Source organism: Eumetopias jubatus, unplaced genomic scaffold (assembly GCF_037043125.1).
Source record: "Eumetopias jubatus isolate StellerSeaLion01/CBP00866 unplaced genomic scaffold, mEumJub1_p1.0 scaffold_11, whole genome shotgun sequence".
In the NCBI taxonomy this organism is placed as follows: domain Eukaryota; kingdom Metazoa; phylum Chordata; class Mammalia; order Carnivora; family Otariidae; genus Eumetopias; species Eumetopias jubatus.
Window position 1 is genome coordinate 112459023 of NW_028274817.1, and position 22269 is coordinate 112481291.

Here is a 22269-nt window from a genome sequence, read left to right on the forward strand (position 1 = left end):
TACTATCTTTTTCTGTCACTTTCTTCTTTTTTTTTTTAAGATTTTATTTATTTGACAGAGAGAGACCATAAGCAGGGGAATGGCAGGTGGAGGGAGAGGGAGAAGCAGGCTCCCCACTAAGCAATGAGCCCGATGTGGGACTCGATCCCAGGACCCCGAGATCATGACCTGAGCCGAAGGCAGGGGCTTAACCGACTACGCCACTCAGGCGCCCCTGCCACTTTATAAGCTCGATCATAAATCAAAATATATGGCAAACTTCATCACAAAAGGAATATACAGGCTGAATATCAAGATAAATGACACCATTTCACTTGCCTCTTGACGAGTAGGACTAAAAACAGGAAGTATTCTGGAAACATCTGTCATTGCAATGATACCACTAAATCTTCATCCAGTTAGATTTAGAAGAGTCACTGAAATGACAGATGTCTCCAGATGTTTCACCTGGTTAAATCTCTTCCTTCTATTTCTGGCCTTTCTAAAATAAAAATGCTCTACCTGCTGAACCCTGAAGTCTATTATGAGGAAGACAAATGAGGGGCTTTGCTGACAAGAACCAATTCAATTCACTTGTGATCAAAATAAAACTGTCTTTCCTAATTAATCAAAACTTTGTTATCATTTTATATTAAAGTATATACTCCAGACATCTATAGGAATAATATAGGTATGATCCATTTTAGAAGTAAAACTCACAGTGACAGAAAAAAGGGCATTTGCTCATATAACACAACAATATTTTAGCTAACTTTAATCTGAATTAAAATTTTAGTCCCTTAAGGTTTTAAAGTGAGCAGAGCATGAGAAAAAACCAAATGCATTAAAAGGCATATTCAATGCCCTATGTTTTTTTCAAATGGGGCTGGGAGGGAACAAGTAGCCTAAATCAATTCATATTTAGTCCTAAATAATACTTCTATACATTTATTTAGCTCAGGTTCCTAGTTAAGATGACCAAGCAGCTGTCCGTGTTCTCCCCCAATTCCTGTCCCTTTCCAGCTGTCCCCCCAAATCAAAAGAATAGTGAAAAGCCAAACGATATGGGTGAGGGCAACTGTAGAAGGTCATGATGACTCCTACAGGCTTTAAGAAGCTGAGCCTCTGAAACACCCAGGACCTTGCCTCTACCCTGGTGGGCTTGCTGTTAGTCTCCCTACCAGGGGCTAAAGCTCTGGAGGGGTTCTCACTCTATTGCTACATAGCTCTTCAAAGGGGATGCCTTTCTCTGTCAACATCTCCTAAATCCATGCAGACAGTCTCTGTTTTAGTTGTCAGTTAACCATCGAAGTACATTTTTAAGGCTGTGCAAGTATACTTGAAGATTTTCTTTCATTCAATCAACAAATATTTATGAAACTGTCAGGCAGTGCGCTAGTCAATGAAGGTAAAAGAGGAACATACGATCAAGGGCCTTGCAACCGTGTGAGAGAGAAATGCAGACAAAGAATCAATACCATGTAGTCTGTGTCATGTTAGAGGGCTAGACAACGAACCATGGGTAGAACGAAGAAGAAAACATTTCACTTTAGGTGGAGAGGGAAGACATCGTACTGCAGAGGACTTCAAAGTAGAACCTTAAATGGGACAGAAACAAGCTATCCAAGCAGGGGGAGGAGTGTGTTTCAGGAGGGAGGAGCAGCACCTGGAGAGGACAGCAAGGGCCAGGGCATGGAATATCTGGAAAGTCATCTTAGGGAATCCAGATTTTGTTGTGATGTCAATGGGAAACCACCGGAGGACTACCAGCACGTGAGAGACAGTAAGGACTGGGGGCAGGCAGTGGGTTGCCTTGCTCTGTTTTTGCCTCATAGCATTTACTATCTTTTACTGCTCTACATAATTCTTACATTTAGTGTAGTTCATTCCTCGAAAGAATGTGAGCTCCGTGAAGGTGGAGACCTCTGGCTGTCTTGTTCACTGACATGTTCTAAGCTAGACCAGCACCCGGCACACAGGTGACATCAATGAATACCTTAGGAACTTAATTGAATGAATGAGTGAGATGGCCAGGACACAGCTGCAAATGGATCATTCCAGGGACTGGTTTGATGGCAACCTTCGGAAATAGGGAGATCAGCTGGGAGGCTACTCAAAGAACCCAAGTCAGAAGCCATGAGGGCCTGAACTAAGACAGCAGGACCCGAAGCAGAGAGAAGTGTTGGAAGGCGACAGCACAGACAAGAATGGCGCTGACCTGAAGTCAAGGCAGTGAAGTGTAGTGGAGGGCATGGGCTGGAGGTGCAGGGAAGGGGAAGAGAGAGAGGACCCGGGTGGGTGCTCAGGGTTGGGCTCACCTCGGTAGAAACTGCCAACTCTCCTCGGAACAGGGTCATTGTACAGGTGTCTATTTTCTTTGGGGGCGGTGCCGTCATCAGAGTGGGGGTCATGATATGCTCCACCCTGACACAAGAAAGAGGTTTATAAAAAGTTAACAATAGAGCGATGATGATGTGGCCTATTAACTTAGAATAGTGTGTAACTGATCTAGAATTTACTCCAGGATCTTTTAAAGAGAAAACTCAGAATTATGGCATGAGGAAAACTACTTAACTTCATAAACCAGTTTAAGTTATTTGCGGGAGATTAGGTATGAAGAAATTTTAAAAGATAGGCTGTAATGATGTCACATGACTACTCTTTACAGACAAGTTTTATCGTAAAAGTTAGCAACTTGTGGAGAATTCAGACCTCAGACTTCTGCCTTGCATGGAATGAAGAGGTGCCTTCTCTGGAAGATTCTTTAACGGAAGATCGAGCCACAGTCATCTCTGGAGGGAGCTGTTCTCCAGGCTGGAAGTCAAATTTAAAAGGATTTATAAGAGTGTCCTGTTCCTAGGGATGAAAATCACCTAAATCACCATGGGCTTTATTTGGCATAATTAGTACCTTCACCAGCTAAAATAAAAAAAATGTTAGTTGGCTAAAACACAAATTGTCCCATAAAAGAGTGAATCATCTGATGAATGTAAAATAATTCAAATAAATGTCACACAGATGGAAAGTGAAATTCTCATTAAAGTTAAGGCAAGCAGGGAAAGAATTACGCTAAAAATAGTTCAATTAATTATTAAAAACAAAGAAAATTATCTTCCTAATATCTAGATAGTCATGGTTCTATGCAGCACTCTAATTAGATTCTATCAGTTAATCCAAAATTTCTTTAGCAGATTTTTCCAAAAAGAACTATGCAGATCCAAAATTATTTTTCACTAAGAACTTAAATGGCAGATTCAGATGAAATCAAATGTTCTTTGGATAGATCATGGAAGAGAATCAGTACTCTTAATCATTTGTCTTAAAATTCCCTAACTACTGTAATTTTATGTACTTAAAGTTTTCTTAATCTTGTCTAGGATGACAGTACTTGTGTTTCATTGTACTTTCTAAACCATGATCAGGACAGCACACATCTCAGGATACACTGCCTATTTCTCTCAAGGAAGTGAAACACAAGCTAAGAGCAGCCTTGGTCCACAGTGGTGTTTACTGAGGGGAAAAGTGGCATCTTCTACCCTTGAGGAAAACAAGATTAAGGAACAGAATTACCAAGCCATTAGGAGGACTTAGCTGCATTGCATATCTGCAGAGAGTCATATCTTGAGCCTTACGTGATATAGCAAAAACATTTTATTTAAACTTTAAATAGAATTCTGTCTTTGTCTCCCTCACTCCCCAGATGTACTATGAAAGAATATTCTGGGCAGGAAATCATCCTAGGTAGCCTTTCTTCTTCCTAACTTGTGATAAGATCTCATTTGAATTTTAGCACCTGTATACTTCACAAAGCACTCTAGAAAAGTCTTTTAGAAAACAATGATTTATATCTAACCTAACTCTTAAGTGACAGTGCTAGTTCAGTCCCCTTCCTCTTGAAGGTGGCCAGAATATTCTGTAGGAGAGTGATTCTCATCATTTACTCATGGCCTTAGTCAATGTCATCTTTGTGCCTTTAAACTTGTACTATCTTGCAGCTTGGAACTGTACCTCCCGAACTGGACTTAAAATTCTGTAACAGTTGGGTCTGTGCTTAGCCCACAGTAACCATTTATAGTTAGATTTAATCTCCACGATGTTCACAGTCTTTTTTCTGGAACTCTGAGAACCAGTCCATTTGTCTTTTCTCCAAGTTCCAGCGTTTTATTTTTCTTACATCTCCAATATTTACACTACACTGCATGCTAGCACGCTTTACCTGGTTTTGATCTCCACCTAATGTCTATGGGCAGCTGACAGGCTCTAGAGATCTTTCTAGGCCCTAGAGGTTCTCTCTTCTCTAGAGGGACTCTTCCTGCCACTGTTCTGACTCTAATCATGGCATGTCCCGCCATGTGCCATCTCCTCCATCTGCAAGTATGCATCTCCCACTCCTTCTCCTCTTACCTGGGCACCAGTCTTTCCAACCTCATAAAGGACAGCTCTGCTTAGGGGCCTAGGGTCACTTCAGCCTCAACAGGTCAGCATGATACAGTGCCAAGAATGCTGGCCTAGGGACCTAGACACTGTCTCATGATCCCAGCTCCGCCTTGGACTAGTTGGGTAAAACTTGGGCAACCCACCTAACTTCTTAGATCCTTAGCACACTCATCTACGAAATGAAGGGGTTGAATTAGGTAACTTCAAAAGTCCTTTCTCCTACTCTGAAAAGGAGTTCCTAAGAAAGAAGCCTGAAGGCTTCCTTTTTCCTGTCTTCAATCTTTCAATTCACATATCCTGCTCTTTGTACTTCTGAGGAGTCTTTAAGACCCACTACTTCTGTTTTCCCACCAGCACTAAGGCTGGAACATACTCCCTTCCCCTCATGCTTGACTTACTCCAAAAGCGACCTCAAATCTTGCATTTTTCACTTCGGCAACGAGGAACGAGTTGCAATCCCCACAGCACACCATGCTGTTTATTGTCTCTATTAGCCTCCTCCTCTTTTCTGCCCTCCTTTCCAGCCTTTCTTAAGGTCAACTCCACTTTCTCCCCCTAGTTAAGCCCCAGAAATCTCTTCTCAGACACCACCTCCCCAGGGAATTTCCACAACCCCTGCCTGGACTGGGCCATGCCTCTCTGTCTACGGCACACTTGCCTCTAGCATGGCGTGGGCACGACAGCCTCACGGTATGGCCATGACTGATCGATCCCTGGCAAGTGGGCCCCAACATGCACTCCAAGAGTACAGGGGTCATATCTTTTTCATCTTCCTCAGGAGAGCCCACCATGGTGCCTCATTCAGTAAATAACTGAACACATCCTCATTCTTTGGCCAGCCAAAGCTTCTCTCTACATCCTAGCTCAGAGCAAGACCTTTAGTTGCTCCCAGAGCCATTTCTAACTGCTCCTATTCATGATCTTTCCCTGTTCTCAACTCCTATTTATAGCCAGTGCCATAGTAATTTGCTTCTTAATTATTTCATTGTTATCATGTATAATTTAATGTTCCCTGAGAGAAGATAAGTTTGTCAAGGGCAAGAACCCTACCTCAGACTCTTTTGAGTGTCTGAGAACACCTAGCATAGAGAGAGTGTTAAATGTCTAGAAAACAGTTCCTACCATCACATAAGCAGCAAAAATTAAAACGTGTTTGACACTTGGCCAGGCACGGGGCACGGTGCTTTATACACCATGTTGAAACCTTACGACACAACTCAGATGAGGAATCTGAGGCAAAGAGAGATTACATCACTTCCCCAGATTTACATCATTTGAAGCAGATTACAGAACTGGGACACAAACCCAGGTCAGCCTGCTTTCCCAACCTGAGCTCTTAGCTGCTTTGCTACACCGACTGGTCCGTTACTGACAATCTCCACCCCATCTTCAGCACCCATCTTGCTAAACCTCCCATTACATATTCCATCCATATTTTCTGGAGTTCTGACACAGAACTGTCTGGTGAACCTATTTTCATATCCTCGAAAAGGGGAGTACTTTCCCTACATGAAATTCTTCTCTCCTTCTGACACTGGCTTATCTCCACCCTCATTTCGCTGATGCAGATGAATTTTTCATAGAATGAAAATATAATTTAAAAAAAGTGTTCTGTTGTAGGACTGCTACTTCTTTTAAACAGGTTACTGTCAGCAGTTCTAGAGTTTGAAAAATCAGTAAGATGGAGGAAGCATGAGGATAAAAACAATGCCTTGAGATTTAAAAACAATCCAAAAGACTGTAAATTAACATTTATTTTGGCCTGAAGTTAAATTTACCTATAGTTCTAAATAAATTAGAAATTTTTCAATTCAGTGAAAATATCGAGTAAGGTGTAAGTAAAAGGGTCTGATTTAAACAAACGTGGTCTGGAAAGATTAGAGAAAATCTCTACAAATCACACTAAATTTTGAGAAAATTAAAAACTATCCCGTACAACCGATGAACTCTGTACTAAATCAAAATAGGATTCTTTCAAAAAAATATGCCAGAAAGGAACACTTAAGAAGCAGATTTCTAAGAACAAGTTTTTTTTTTTTTAATTCTCCTGAGTACTCAACAGTGGGCCTTAAATAATTAATTTTTTTTAACAGATAGTACTTCAAGTATTGCTTCCCTAAATGCATTCTATCAAAAAAGCACAACCTCCTACAGTAGGGAAAACTGCAGACTGACCCTATTCACACCCCTGCACCACCTTCCCCTGATGAGCCGACAGATCCAGTCAAGGTCCAATCTGTACCTGAGGTGATAAGAGCTGCAGGCTGTTGGCCCTGGCCGCCATTCCTTGCCCTACGCTCAAGTTTCCGTCCAAGCCTTTGGCTCTCACTTTGTCTCGGGTCACGTACATGGAATGCCTATGTGGACGCTGCTGGGAAGAGAAGGGGCTAGTGTAGCCCAGCCCATAAGAAAAGGATTCATGAGGTGCAGATAGAGAATGGGAATGGCTGCTGTCCATGTGCTCGGGCAGCTTCAACTCCTCCATCGTTTTAGAATGCCTGGTTGTGGTTCGCCGTGAGTCAAGAGTGCCCTCACTTCGATTATTTCTTCCTGAGGGGCTGAGCAAAGTTCTCGTGTCACTGTGCCTGGTAGGCGTTGGGCTGGTGGGAGAGTTCAAGTCCAAGCAGCTGGATGGGAAGTACCTGCTGGTATTGGACTCTGCAATTTGGGCCCTAGCTTCAGAAAGGTTGCTCACAGACTTGGAGTCACTCAACGCCCCATGGCTTTTGGCCTTGGTCCTGTAGGATGGACTCCTAGAGGACTGTGGAATAGTGTCAATGTAGCTATGCCGACTCTGCTTTTCAGTGGGCTGTAGTGTCCCAGCTTTGCTCTGAGAGCTTTCCATAAATGAGTGCCGGCTCTGCTGAGATCTGCTGCTTGACTTGAGGTACTTTGTGCCTGGGCCTTCCGAAGGCTTTGGGTCAATATTAAAATCAAACTCTGTCTTTGACTTGGCTTCTTTTGGGCTAAGAAGATGTGGTATGTTATTGTTGGTAAGATCTTTGCTGGTAGACCCAGGTTGGCTGCTTGCTTGGTAGGTTTTGGTGTGCATGGGACTAAGAGTAGCTCCAGCAAGGTTTCCGTTTAGGAAGCTTTCATTGGCAGGAAGACCTTCGTCAGCCCGGGGCAGACCCACACTTAGGTTCTGGATGTCCTTGCTGTTGGATCTGTGGTGAGACTGCAAAGCAGCACTTTTGCTGCCTTGGTTTCTATGTTAAAAACAAAAGAAGGATATCAGTTTCCTTCAATAGCAGACACACAAAAAGTACTATTTAAAAAAAATACACACATGCACACACCCTTAAAACACCTCAAAGACTAAAAACATTTAACTCGCTCAAACACATGCCAACAAATGGCAAGTAACCATAAAAAGCTGGTTAGATCAAGTCACTCTGCAACAAAGCAACGGTCCCAACAAAATGATTTTGACATCCTTAAATGTTCAACTAACTTGTTGCCAACACGGTTGCTAACTGATAATCTAGGAAAACATGTTTTTGCTATGCTGGTGCTCACATGAGTGTTTGTTATAGAATGCCTGATAAGAAGAAGAGAGCTAAGCTACAACAAACTCCTTGTAACTCTTTGAATGCTTGAATTACAGAGGTAACGTGGACTTGAACGTCACGATGTTCCTTGAACTTCCCTTTTATTTGTAAAACTCACTGCCTGCTTCAGAGATACATACTCACAGCACACACAGACACCGGTATCCTTTTGTCTTTAGTCTGTATCGTCAAAGAATGAGAGTTCTTGCAATATACTCAAAAGAAGAAAATGACACTCTAAAACCAAACATAAACTTTGTTGGAAAACATGATGATCAATGTTTATGTTTTAGAGAAGTGGCAATAGTTCTAGGGTACTTCAGGTACCTCCTTATACCCTAAACAGGAATGTGTCTCTAACTTGATCACAGGGATCTAGAGAGTTAATTTCTCTCCAGAAGACACAATTTATTCTCTTCTTCATCATCTCACACATCATTATTCCAAACCGACTAAGGCCTTCTTTAAGATGTAAAGCTTCATTTCCTACCTGGCTTAAAACAAAATATAAATCCAGAGGAAAACCTTGTCCTCTATTGGAAAGCTAAAATTGACCCCACAGCAAGGTCAGTTTGTTCAACTGCAACTATTTAAAGGACCAAATTATAGTTTGAGATAGGAGAATGCTTTTAAGTGAAAAATAATTTACACAATTCCCTTTTTATTATGCATTCAGAAAATTCTGCTGCAAATATTTCTATTGCTAAAGATGGTTTGACATGGGGAGTTCTGTTCCCATCACACACTAACTGGAAGAACAGTCACATTTTTTGTCTGTATAATGGTAATCTGTGAAACTATTCCTTCCCATTTTCCCTAAGAACCCATTGCTCAGGCATCAAAGGTAAGGGCTCTTTTCCCGACCTCCTACCCTTCAGAGTGTTAAAAAAGTATCTGATAACAAGCAAGCCTGTAACAGTTATGGAAGGCCTCATCTCCTAAATGTACTCACTAATCTCTCCTGGTTCAGTCACAATTGCAGCATCAAATAAGGTCCCTTAAATATGAGCTAACTAAATAAATAGCAGGTCCTAGACCTAGAAAGAAATTACAAAGAAACAAGAGTTTCGGGACACCTGGGTGGCTCAGTCAGTTAAGTGTCGGAGTCTTGATCTTGGATCAGGTCATGGCCCCAGGATTGTGAGATCGAGCCCCATGTGGGGCTCTGTGCTCAGCAGGGAGTCTACCTCTCTCCCTCTCCCCTTCCCCCCACTTGTGTGCACGCTCTCTCTAAATAATGATAAATAAAAAATTTTTTTTTAAATAAAAAAGAAACAAAAGTTTCACCTTCTATTAAATGATGTCAACTGACTCTATCCCCAGGATCAATAAAGGGCAGTCATCATATATCCTAAGGCATCAGGTTGGTTTTTTTTCTGTTTGTTTTTTAAAGAGAGAGAGAGCACACTGGTGAGATGGCAGTGGAGAGGGGGCAGAGGGAGAGGATCTTAAGCAGACTCTGCACTGAGCACGGAGTGGAGCTCAATACCAGGACCCTGAGATCATGACCTGAGCCAAAATCAAAAGCCGGAGGCTTAACTGACTGAGCCACCCAGGTGCCCTAAAGACATCAGGTTTTAAGCCATCAGAGTCATTTGTCAATTTATATCTCGATAACTAAAATATCTAAGCAACTTTTCAAAAACCCAAACAACAATATGCAAATAGTCTAACCCATAAATAGATCTACATGTGCTGGTTATCTCCCATTTACCCAACCCCCAATCTGTTCTCCATTTTGCTCTGCCCCCGCTCAGGGCCTCAGGAGTCTAATGTTGCACATTGTATCACCCGGGATCCCTTGCCACCTAACTCCCAGTTGCACTTAGCAGTGCAAGGGGCCGGGGGCTGTCTTCCCTACTCTTTCCCAGCATGCACCCTAACTCAGGTCACAGCTGTGTGTCTGTCCAGATTATAGCTCTGATGGGGTGGATCCTCCTGCCTGGTTCCCCTGGGCTCTCATATTCCTACTTCCTCCCCTTTCTCCTTCAGGTCTAGATAGGGTAATAGCAGAGATAACACACACAGATATTGTGTAATGCCCGAAGCTCCAAAGAAAACCAGAAAAGGATAGAGAAGAGTGAAGACAGCTGCTAAAGCTTTTGAAACTATTGGAAAACACTGATCTCAAAGTAGAGCACAAACCTACATGTTAGGAAGAACAAATTCATAGCAATGTAAGATACAGCTTCTAATGTGAAAAGGGAGGTTATAATGTTAAGGTAGAAACATTTATCAAAGAGTTAGGTTTCCCATAAAAGTACAAAGAGCCTAAACCCCTATTCTAAACACTTCTGTCTTAGTATTAATTTGAAGCCATTGAGCTTTGCACATAATTCTTAAGTAGAAAGGGCAACAAATTGTCTTCAAATTGGAGTTCTGCCAAAGCACAACAATAAAAAAACTGCTCCGAAAATTCCATAGATCTCTTTGGCACACAACTGTAAGGAATCTGTGTTAAACTGCCAAGCACTTAAGAGGATTTTATATATAAACCCTTCTGAAATGGCTGGCAGGACAGATAGTTAATCTCTTTAGTTAAAATAACTTTCCAAAGTAAACATCAAAGATGCAAAGCTACATTTTTATGGAGAAGGATGGCAAAGCAGAACTGGTGAGAGGGCAGGCTGAAACACCATCCCACCATGTCCAAGGTCAGGAGAACCTCAGGACAGTCTGAAGGAGACTCAGGCAGGGCAAGGTAATGCCAAGAGTCTACTGCCTCTTCTACAGAGACATGAACTTGGACAACAGAAGACATGGTGTGTGAATGTGTCTCACGGCAGTGATGATGCCGTGAACACCTCTACAATAGTGCTGGGAAGTCCGAGTTAGCCACAGTATGTGTCGTTAGTGTCCCCAACAAGAAGGGATTCTGTAGAGGAAATATGAACCATAGACACGTGTAGAGAAAAGGACATTTCCACATACATGTAAACTGAGCTAAGATCATTCCTAAAGAAACCACTTAGGACTTTTTCTTTTAAAATTCTACACAGTGTTGGGCGCCTGGGTGGCTCAGTCCTTAAGCATCTGCCTTCGGCTCAGGTCATGATCCCAGGGTCCTGGGATTAAGTCCCACATCGGGCTCCCTGCTCCGCGGGAAGCCTGCTCTCCCTCTCCCACTCCTGCTGCTTGTGTTCCTGCTCTTGCTATCTCTGTCTCTGTCAAATAAATAAATAAAATCTTAAAAATAAATAAATAAAATAAAATTTTACACAGTGTTAAGACCTAAAAACAAAATCTTCCAGAGATTTTATTTACTTATTTCTATTCTTATCTACTTCAAAAGAAGATTTGGGCAGACTCCTTGAAGAGCCATGTAAGCTATAGCCTTATCACCACACACCTCCTCCTTGACAGATTCCTAAAGAAGGTTCCCAGGGAGAGCCTCAGATCCCCACCGGGGATCTCTCAAGCCAAGTCATTAGAGGACAAACACACAGGCCCCCTTTCATGATATGGGTTATTACCACTAATCACTACAGCACAAAGCAAAAACTTATCATCAGTCTACTGAACTTTATATCCTTGGGATCCTTTTCCTTTGCAAATGTCAACTAGAGGAGTCAAGTGATAATTAAGGTAGAAGGGAGACAAAAGTACCTGAACTATGAGTGATCCCAGATAAAACAGAGGCATAATGTGAACTTCCTAAATGGAAAGGAGTAACTACATGATGACTATTACTCCTTAGTATACTAAAATCTCATGGAAACAGACAACAAAGTGAACATAAACTTGGTTAAGCAGAATTTGAATCTGCTCATAGGCTTCCCTGGGAAAACAAACAAACAAAAAAAACCCCAAACAAATAAAACAATCCAGGTAAGAACAGTCTATAGATGTGAGGGAAACAATAACCAAAACCAATCATTTAAAAGAGAGTTAAGAGCAGTAAAACACAATCACACCATCGCAGTTAGGCAGAGAAAACACAGGATAAATGGTTATTGCCAATTTATGGATATGCTCACAGATCTTCAAAAAGTACCAGGTCTTGGGCTTTCAAAATTCCAATAGATTAATAACAATTATTCTATGTGGAGAGAAAATTGCGGTGAAAGGAGAAAAAATTTATATTCAAAAAGCTTCATATTAAGAATTATTATTTTCTGTTTCTCTTCTAATAGTATGTGAGCGAAACAACTTACTAATCCCAGAGTCTGAGCAACGCCAGATGACAAGACCAGCTTCTTGGTAGAGGAGGGAAGACAGCTCCTCAGCCCAGAAATAGAGGTTTTTTGGGGTTTTTTTAAGATTATGCTAAAAATTTTTAAGAAGCACCAATTTTAATCACTATCTACCAAACTGACTTTACTATTTCCATGTTCTTATTCTTATGAAAAACTAACTTCTCAACTCAATGATTGAAGTAACAACAGGGGCGCCTGGGTGGCTCAGTCGTTAAGCATCTGCCTTCAGCTCAGGTCATGATCCCAGGGTCCTGGAATCGAGCCCCGCATTGGGCTCCCTGCTCGGCAGGAAGCCTGCTTCTCCCTCTCCCACTCCCCCTGCTTGTGTTCCCTCTCTCACTGTGCCTCTCTCTCTGATAGATAGATAGATAAATAAATAAATAAATAAAATAAAATAAAATAAAATAAAAATAAAACAACAACAAAAACATAAGAGCCTTCTAATAGAGCCAAACCTACTTGGTTCAGTTGCAAAGATTGTCCTAGGTGGCTTCCTACCCACTTGTGTTTGGCATCCTCTTCTCCCTCCAGAAATTCCTTTGCCCTCACCCACCCTTTTGCGTCCAAGAATCACATCTGGGCCCCATTTACACAGAATCTTCTAGTTCGTGAGTCTGGAAACACCCTTAGTTGCTAACCTATGCTACCTTTCCCAGGAAATGCATAGGTTTCCATAATATACTTGTTAAGAAAGTCTTTAAGACCCACACAACTCTTTAATTGTGGTTCTGAATCATGTAATAAGCATAAGGAAGATATTTTTGAATAAAGAGGGCTTTCCTTCTTTTCTCTAATTGCATCATTTAAGCAGCCACCTCCTCCACCTACTTGTAAGACCAACATTGCATCTGTATTTCCTTAAAAGGGAATATTTACCTATTAGACAAAGTGCTGCTTTCCACGTGGTAAGGTTTTCTTTTTGCTGACCTTGAAGGGGAGCGGTCCAAAAGTCTCTGGGTTTGAAATGTAGGGTGATTCAAACACTGTTCTGTCAAGTATCTGTCAGCTGGGTCCAACTTCAGTAAATTCTTAGGAAACAAAGTTAGGATTGGAAAGAACATTACAAAGTCAAATTTAAATTGTAATAAAAACCTTATTTCTTTTCCTTATAAATGAAATGCATGGTCATTGCAAAATATCTAGCAAACACAGTTTAGTAAAAAAAATTTTTTTTAATACTATTTAAATTACCATATTGTCAGGATGCCTGGGTGACTCAGTTGGTTAAGTGTCTGAATTCAGCTCAGGTCTTGGGGTCCTGGGATCAAGCCCTGTGTCAGGTTCCATGCTCAGCGGGGGTATGCTTCTCCTTCTCCCTCTGCCCCTCCCCTGCTCATGCTCGCTCTCTCTCTCTCTCAAATAGATAAAATCTTTTTAAAAATTTTTTTAAAAATTAAAAAAATAAATTACCACATTATCTTACTACTGTTGTCCTCTGGGAATAAACCCTCCCAGCCCTTTTCTGAATATCGTATATGCATATTTTCTTTTATAAAATCTGGCTTATATTATACATATAAGTTGTGGATCCTGCATTTTTCACATACTAATCAAAAACATTTTTTATAACATAACTTAAACATTTGAAATATATTTTGGAAGAAGTATATAGTCACATGAAAGAATATACACTCATCTTTCTCCTGTCCCCCTCTCGGGAGGCAGCCCATGTTATCAGTTTCTTGTGCATCCTTCCATAGATACTCTGTACCTAGTACCTATCTCTGTCTGTTCCTTTTATTTTACCCATACAGTAGCAGACACACAACGGTCTGCACTTAGCTTTCTTTCCAATGGACATTAGATCTTAAGAGATTATTGCATATCGGTGAAAAGCTTTTACTCTATGGATATGCCTTAGGTTGTTTTCAGCAATTCCCTAATGATAAACATTTTGGTTGTTTCTTTTATGAAAAACGCTGCAACAAAGAACTTTACAACATGTTTTTAAATGACTAAAGAAGTGTGTGGTATAGATATACCATAATTTAGTCAACTGGTCTTTACTGTTGGACATTTAGATGGCTGCTGCTTTGCACTATTATAATTAATGCTATGATAAACACCTGAAATCCTTGCACACATACATGATCCCTTTCATAGGATAAACTCCCAGAAATAGATTGTTAGCTACGCAAACTTTTGAGGATTATTTTCCATGTGTTGAAAAATTATCCCCTGGGAAAGTTGTCTGAAATGATACTCCTCAGCAACTGAGAATCTACCAACTTCCTGCCACCTTCGTTTTTTTTTTTTTACTACTTGTAAACTATAGACATTTAATAAATGGTCTCTCATAGCTGTTTTAATTCACATCTGTGATTACTAATAAGGTTGAGTATTTTTATGCTTATTGGTTACTTATATTCCTTATTTTTCTGTTTGTGCATCTGTCCTAATTTTTTTTTTAAAGATTTACTTATTAAGGGGGGGGGGGGCAGAGGGAGAGGGAGAGAGAAAATCCTCAAGCAGACTCCTCGCTGGGCGAGGAGCCAGACTGGTGCTGGATCCCAGAACCCTGAGATCATGCCCTGAGCCAAAATCAAGACTTGGACACCCAACCGACTGAGCCACCCAGGTGCCCCATCCTAATTTATTTTTAAGTGTTCTTTATATATTACAGTAACTAACCCTTTTATGTTGCACATAGGAGATGTTTTAACAACTAAAATGTTTTCTTCTAATACTATTTATCTTATTAGTAATTGGACAAGATTTTAAAAGGTGAATCATTATTAAAATAATTTTTATTGACAAATTAAGCAAATATATAAAACATAAACCTACATAACCTAACACAACTCAGTAGAGCACACTGGAATCTGCTATGATGATATTCTCACAGCAAAATTCACTGATAGAATTTTCTCTCAGAGAAAGGAAGAATGTTGAAATTCCAGCATTCCGAAATCCATCTCTAGGTCACTTTCATTGGTTTTACCCACAGTTAATCTCTTTGTGATCCACTTGAACAGTGAGAACAAACCTAGATTTGCTCCCAGTGAGCCAGAATTCAATTTCAGAAAACCACCTTTAATAACCTAGCACCACAGAAAAATTTGAAGTCTGATCCTACCACACACTGAAACATTCATTTTGGGTCAAAAGATTCTGGTAACCCAAGCCACTGTTTACATGCAAGTGGATTTACATTCATGTTGACTCAGATACAATTCTAAACTTATCTCAGTTATTTTCTCCTCTTTAGAAAATGAAACTTAAAAATGTAAATAGAATAAAGAAGAACGAGGGCGCCTGGGTGGCTCAGTTGGTTAAGCGACTGCCTTCAGCTCAGGTCATGATCCTGGAGTCCCGAGATCGAGTCCCGCATCGGGCTCTCTGCTCAGCGGGGAGTCTGCTTCTCCCTCTGACCCTCTTCCCTCTCATGCTCTCTATCTCTCATTCTCTCCCTCTCAAATAAATAAATAAAATCTTAAAAAAAAATAAAAGAATAAAGAAGAACGAATTAAATACAATTTCATGTTTTTTTGCCTTTTGTCTTTTTAAAAAAATAACTGAACTTTTTTTTTGTTAAATCATTACCAAGTCTAATTACCAAGGGTCAGGGTGGTACCTGGTAAAATCTAGCACAGATGAAAGTACAAAGATAACCCGAATCTTTCTGTATTGATACCAATTTAGAAATTAAACTGTCTAGTTCCTATTTAGTATATTTAGCTTCAAATTTCTTTAACATTAAGTAAACATTTTTATTGAAATGTACATTCATAAGGTATGCAAATTACGTATACGTTTCAGTTAGTTTTTAGGAGGTAAACATCCCCATGTAACCACATCAGGACTGAGATAGAGAAAATTATTAACACCCCAGAAACCTCTTCAAGACCCCCATCCCTGGCTCTACACCCCTGTGCTTCCTCACTCCTGGAAACCACAATTCTAAGTTTTCTCACCAAAGATTAATATTGCCTTGTTATTGAATGTTATAGAAACAGAATTATTCCTTTGTCTTTTAGCTATTTTTAAAATGAATTTGAAAAGTAAATAACATTATTTATCTTTTCATGAAGAAATATATTCTCTATGCCATTCCCTAAAGATTTGTTAATTTTGTCCATATACAAGTACCTAAAATGGCCATCTCATCCTGCATCTGTTTATACATATTAGCCATTTTAGAGGGGATACAGGTTACCAGAATTAATCCAAACTACGGTAATTTATATGGACTCTATAAATAGTTTTAAAAAATTGTTGTTTTTTTCCCCTAAATACGAATTTTGAAGCTATTTACTCGGTGAGTTTTATACTTTCCTCATAATGACCTCCTCCTTTTAAGTAATTTGAAAATAGTTCTTTGTCTGTATATGCAGTGATTTCTACAGTTGATAATCTTAAAATAGCACTTTGATGCTAGTAGATATTTGGCTTGTGAAAAGTCATATGTACTTCTAATTTAAAATAGTACTCAAGAGCCAACTTTTCTGTTTTTAACTAGTATCATACATGTGAAACCATTTTGATGTTAACTGTTTTAACTGCCAGTGAGACCAAAATCATTTTTATATAACTCCACTAACTGAAATGTATACATACTTTGCATACCTTATGAATATTTATGTATTTAATATATGTACTTAATTCAGTTCTTCTTCTTTATTCTATTTACATTTTTAAGTTACCAAATCATTAAGCCCTGATAAATACTGATTGTATGACAGAACATATTGACAAAATCCAACTGATTCAAGAGATAATTTATGCCTAATTAACATGAAAGACCCTTGAGGGCTATCTTTTTAATAGCTTCTCTCAATCTGTGTTCAGAGCACCAGCACTGTAGTTATTTTTTTAAAAAAGTATTCAGTATTTAATTAAATTTGGGAAATGCTGAGCAAGACATAAATGCTTCTTTACTATGGGATTTCTGAAAGCCTTCATAAATTAATGAATATTGTGATTCTCTACAAAAGGTTACGTGGTATGTGGCCTTTCTAAAAGCCATGCCCACTCCCTCACCATTGCCCCCACACCAATTTGCAGTGTTCCTCAGGACACAGAGGAACATAGTTTAAAGCACAACAAAGTTCTGAGAGTGCTCTCAGCAATTTCCAACTGTGTTAAGTATACCTTTAAAGACTCTGTGCATAATGTAACCTCCTCTCATTTTGAACAATAAACTAAATGGGCATAAAGTAAAACTGATCCATTAACAAGTGTTTTTTGAAGGTTTACTATCAAACAACCAGCATCAGCTTATGGACTGGCTGGTGCAATGAAAACTGGAGAAACAGGATTTTTTTGTGTTTACATGTGACCAGAGCCTACTTTTGTGAAATACATGTATACAGGCAACATCAACTTGTCCCACCTTCATTAAGTCAAGTAAGACGCTATTTAGAATTCCAAGGTATCTTCTCTCCAATGTCTGAGGATGGTTAACAGCTGGAAACTGTAAGAACAGGACAAGAGTGTTAGCATGTGGGGAAGGGGACACATGTGCATATGTGCTATGAGTGCTGGAAAAGGTAGCAAAGGAACAGAAATTACTGCCCTAGTGCCAAAGTCAAATTCATTTCATATGTCTATTACTTTTATGTCTATGTATTTGAGGTACAGATTAACAGGACTGGGTGTTAAGTAACAGGAAAATGTACAGATGAAAGAGGATATTAAATCTAGTCAATGAAGCATGTAAAACAAACCTCACTGTAAAAATTTGAGTGTATACAGTTTACACAGTACTGTCTTGTTTATATAGACAGCTCAGTTATAATATAGTTTATACAGAATTTGTCTGCTTACATAGACAATTCTTAAGCCTTTTTCACAACATCATTTACTCCTGAAAATCAGAGAAGTGAAAAAGAAGAGAGAGAGAGAAGGGACAGCTGGGTGGCCCAGTCGGTTAAGCTCGGCTCAGGTCATGATCCCAGGGTCCTGGGATCGAGCTCCGTGTCGGGCTCCCTGCTCCGTGGAGAGCTTGCTTCTCCCTCTCCCTCTGCCTCTGCCCCCCCCCCCCCGTAAACCCCGCTCATGCTCTATCTCAAATAAATAAATAAAAATCTTAAAGAGAGAGAGAGAGAAGGCAGAGAGGTCAGTACTTGAAAGGCCACAGAAATAGCAATAGTGAATTCAGACACATGTTCTAACACTGCTTTTAAAATACTCTCTTAATGACCTATTTTCAATTCCTTCCTTTATGTAAGTTGGAACAGAAGACAAACAGTCTCCTAAATTAATAAATGCCTTTCTCAATAAAATGAGAAGAGGTCAAATTTATTTAGGTGCTCTGTCCTCTCTGCCACCTCGCATTTTGCAACATCTAAGTGGATGAGAAAGTATTAGAGCCCAATGCCATGTACTCCATCCTAATGGGAAGGCTCCTTTGCTTTATTTCCTTTATACCAATATAAAAGCGTGTCCGGGGCGCCTGGGTGGCTCAGTTGGTCTGCCTTCGGCTCAGGTCATGATCTCAGAGTCCTGGGTTTGAGTCCCACATCGGGCTCCCTGCTCCGCGGGAAGCCTGCTTCTCCCTCTCCCACTCCCCCTGCTTGTGTTCCTGCTCTCACTAACTCTCTCTCTGTCCAATAAATAAATAAAATCTTTTAAAAAAAAAAGGCATTTCAAAGTACTAGAATCCTTAAACGTGTTCAATACATGCACGGGAGGACTAGTTATGGAGGAAAATTAAAACAAGGCACTTAAGTTGTGATTATGACATTATCTGCACACTGTGCTAGGGACGGCAGGAATTACAGCATATGGGTCAGATCTAAACCATGCACTTAAGCAACCTACACTCTGGCTGGGACAGCAATCAGCACTGAAATGTGCAGCCAAAAATTCTACTTGAAGCTCGGAGAAAGGAGAGAGCAAGGTGGTTTGCGGCTGGAGAAAAAAAGAATCCACAGATAGTGTTTGAACTAGGTTTTGAAAGATAAGAAAAATGTGAGGACAGAGAAAAGGAGGACAGCATCCCAGATAAAGGAAGTAGAAGAAATAACATGAACTTAACACAGACACACAGGCAATAATCTATAACTAATTACAGAGGGAAGCGATGCTATACAAGGCATTTTAGCAATTCTTCTTATTTTAGAGATGAAGAAGGTGACAATCAGAAAGTTCAAATAACTGATTCAAGGCAAGTTACATAATTAAAATGCAGAACTAATATTTGCACCCAGGTCTATAATCCAAACCCACACTCTTTCTGAACCTAGGCACCTCTCTCAACGGAAGTTCTTTTGGATGTTGTTGGAGTATTAAATATCAGCCCAAAGAGAGACACCTGTCATGCTGTGATAAATAACTCTGTACTGCTACATTTTAATTAATATTTTGCGTATGAGGTCTATCTTATGCTACCAGATGTCCCTTTCTTTCTTCAGAAGTAACATTTCATTGATAAGAAAATTAATGCAGAGAGTGAAAAGGTATTAAAAGTATTATGATAAAAAAATGACCACAGTTAAAAAAAATTAATATATATGCTTTTGAATGAAATCTACCATTCTCATGTAGTAATTCAACAAATAACCAAAACTCAAGCATAGAAGTTTAAATTATATCCCAATGAGCAGCTTTTCTTTCTTAATCACTTGAACAATACGAGAGTACGTCTTTAGCGAGCACTTACTATGTGTCAGGCACTGGTCTGGGCATGTTACAGATAACATTTAACCTTCACAACAACCCTAAAGGGTAGTACTTCTGTTATCAGCATTTTCTACACAAAGAAACAGAAGCACAAGAAACTTGCCAAAGTCATTCATGTAGGAAATATGGAGCCAGGCTTTGAACCCCAGCAGTCTAAATCCAGAGTCTATGCCCTAGACTATGGGACATCAATTGTTACTTTTTCAAAATAAAGCATACCAATGGAGCAACATCTTTTTGACTTTCTAATCTCTACACAACTGTATCAAAACGCCAATAACACTAGACTGGTCACCGGTGAGTCTGTATCTCACGGAAGTTCCAGTTCCCACACTCTACATGCTTAGCTATCTTCCACAGATATTCTCCAACAAAATGATAAAGGAAGACATTTCCCTCAAATGACATTGCTAAACCTCCAAAAAGACTAATCTAATTTAGTTAAAATACCACAAACACATTCAGACTAAATTGTAAAATATTAAAGTTTATAAAAATCAAAGTGTCATGGAAGCAGCAATTTCTATGAAGGTTATTTATAAGCGGTGCTGTCATGTGCTATCCAGCATTTTACAGATAATACTATTTAGTGAGGAGGCTGTGAACAAAACGGACCACACACAAATGAGGGAAAGAAATCCTTTGGCCTATCTAATCCAAATACTACTCATTCTTTATATCCATACAAATTTCAAATTTCTATAAATCTTTCTCTAGTGAATCCAGCCAACTATGATTTCTAACACTCCAGAATGTTTAGCACTCTCATGGTCTCAGCCATACTGAGAGATGTATTAGAAAACAGTGCAATGCAGTAAAGAATGAGGTGCTTTATTATAAGTTATATTGCTTTCCGATTATTTCATGCAAAAACGTCTCAATTCTTCAGCTAGTTTATAAGTTATTAAGGCCAGGTGCCATAACACATCTGTTTACACTCTCTTCAGGCAATCCAGCACGGAGTCTCTTTAACCAGGCAAAGAACAGACAGCCAGCAGGCCAAGCTTGATGTTCCAGAAGTTACCGTTAAAATCCTGAGGTCAAATATTCAATCATTCATTACTATTCAACCTTGTAGGCACTACTCTAGATGTGCTGTGAATATAATGGTGGACATGATAGTTCATTTCCTCAAGAAATTCATCAGTTCAGTGAGGATATGTATATTTTTTTTAAAACAGCTATTCAAAAGAGATGGCAATGAGAGCTACTGGAGCGCAGATGGGGGAATCACCCACTCCCTGGAGGAGTCTAGAAGGGCTTCCCGGAAGGAGAACACTTGACCTCAGTCTGGGGGAAGCAGGAGGAAGAGCTGTTCATGAAGTAGAGCGAGTACTAGGAGCATCATAGAAATGAAAATACAGCACTGTAGAAGCAACATGTCAAGGAAATGGTGAGAAGTTCAGTACGTTGACAAGTAGGGGGCAATGGTGGGAATGAGTGGCAGACAAGGCTGGAGGGCTAAGAGCAAGGGGTTCTTAATGCTACCCCATAAGGAGTTTAAATGTAAGCAATCCCATACAGGCTTTCAAACACAAAAGAGATACAACTGAATGTGCAATTTGAGGGAAGATTTTTCCAAAGGCAATGTGAAAACACTAAAGTGAAGACAGAAAGTTGAAGATATGCGTTTAGGAGTAATCGTCAATATTTCAGGTAAAGAGGTGCTAAGGGTGAAAGAAGCATTAGAGATGGAGAGAAGGGAGGTTCAGCTTAGCTTGAGTGCTGGTAACACAAACTGGCTCAATCCATCATTCAAGTATTCACTGTGTCCCTAACTAGATGTGCTGGGCTCTGCTATAGATGTTAGAAATATAGTGAAAAAACAGTTGATTTCTGCCATTGGGGAGTTTATACTCCGGTAGTTGAGAACTCAACAGTTAATAATTAACAAGTAAACAAATAACACAACTACATACCAGGGGAAGTGCTAGGATGGGGAAAAAAAGGGTGGTACTATGGGAGACACCAGGAAGAGGGTGGGGGCAGTATGTTGGTGTCATCAGAGAAGGGCACATTCCTTTTTTTTTTCTTTTTTTTTAACGATTTTATTTATTTATTTGACAGAGAGAGAAACAGCGAGATAGGGAACACAAGCAGGGGGAGTGGGAGAGGGAGAAGCAAGCTTCCCAAGGAGCAGGGAGCTCGATGGGAGGCTCGATCCCAGGACCCTGGGATCATGACCTGAGCTGAAGGCAGATGCTTAACGACTGAGCCACCCAGGCGCCCCAGAAGGGGACATTCTTGGAGCTGAGATTTACAAAGTGAGAAGGGACCACACAACAGAAGCACCTTCCCGGGAGAAGGAGCCACAAATCCCAAATCCATGAAGCTGGAAAAACCGTAAAATGTTTATAGAAGGCAAAGAAAAGGAAAGAGAAGCTTGGTAAGAGTTTGGAGAGGAGCAGGCACTATGTTGGGTGCTCTCATGTATGAGGAGGGGATGCTCTTCAAAGTGGAATGAACGGAGGTCCAGAAAGTCA

General features: G+C 40.0%; 1 protein-coding gene across 1 annotated transcript in view; it reads right to left on the reverse strand.

Moving 5' to 3' along the window:
• Positions 1-22269, reverse strand: part of CDKL5 (cyclin dependent kinase like 5) — a 200074-nt gene that overhangs the window by 16029 nt on the left and 161776 nt on the right. The window contains exons 10-14 of the mRNA XM_028122611.1: positions 17496-17576; positions 13040-13191; positions 6659-7625; positions 2692-2793; positions 2298-2403 (exon numbers count right to left, since the gene is read on the reverse strand). Coding sequence (XP_027978412.1) covers positions 2298-2403; positions 2692-2793; positions 6659-7625; positions 13040-13191; positions 17496-17576 — 1408 coding nt within the window. The remainder of the gene's footprint in view (positions 1-2297; positions 2404-2691; positions 2794-6658; positions 7626-13039; positions 13192-17495; positions 17577-22269) is intronic.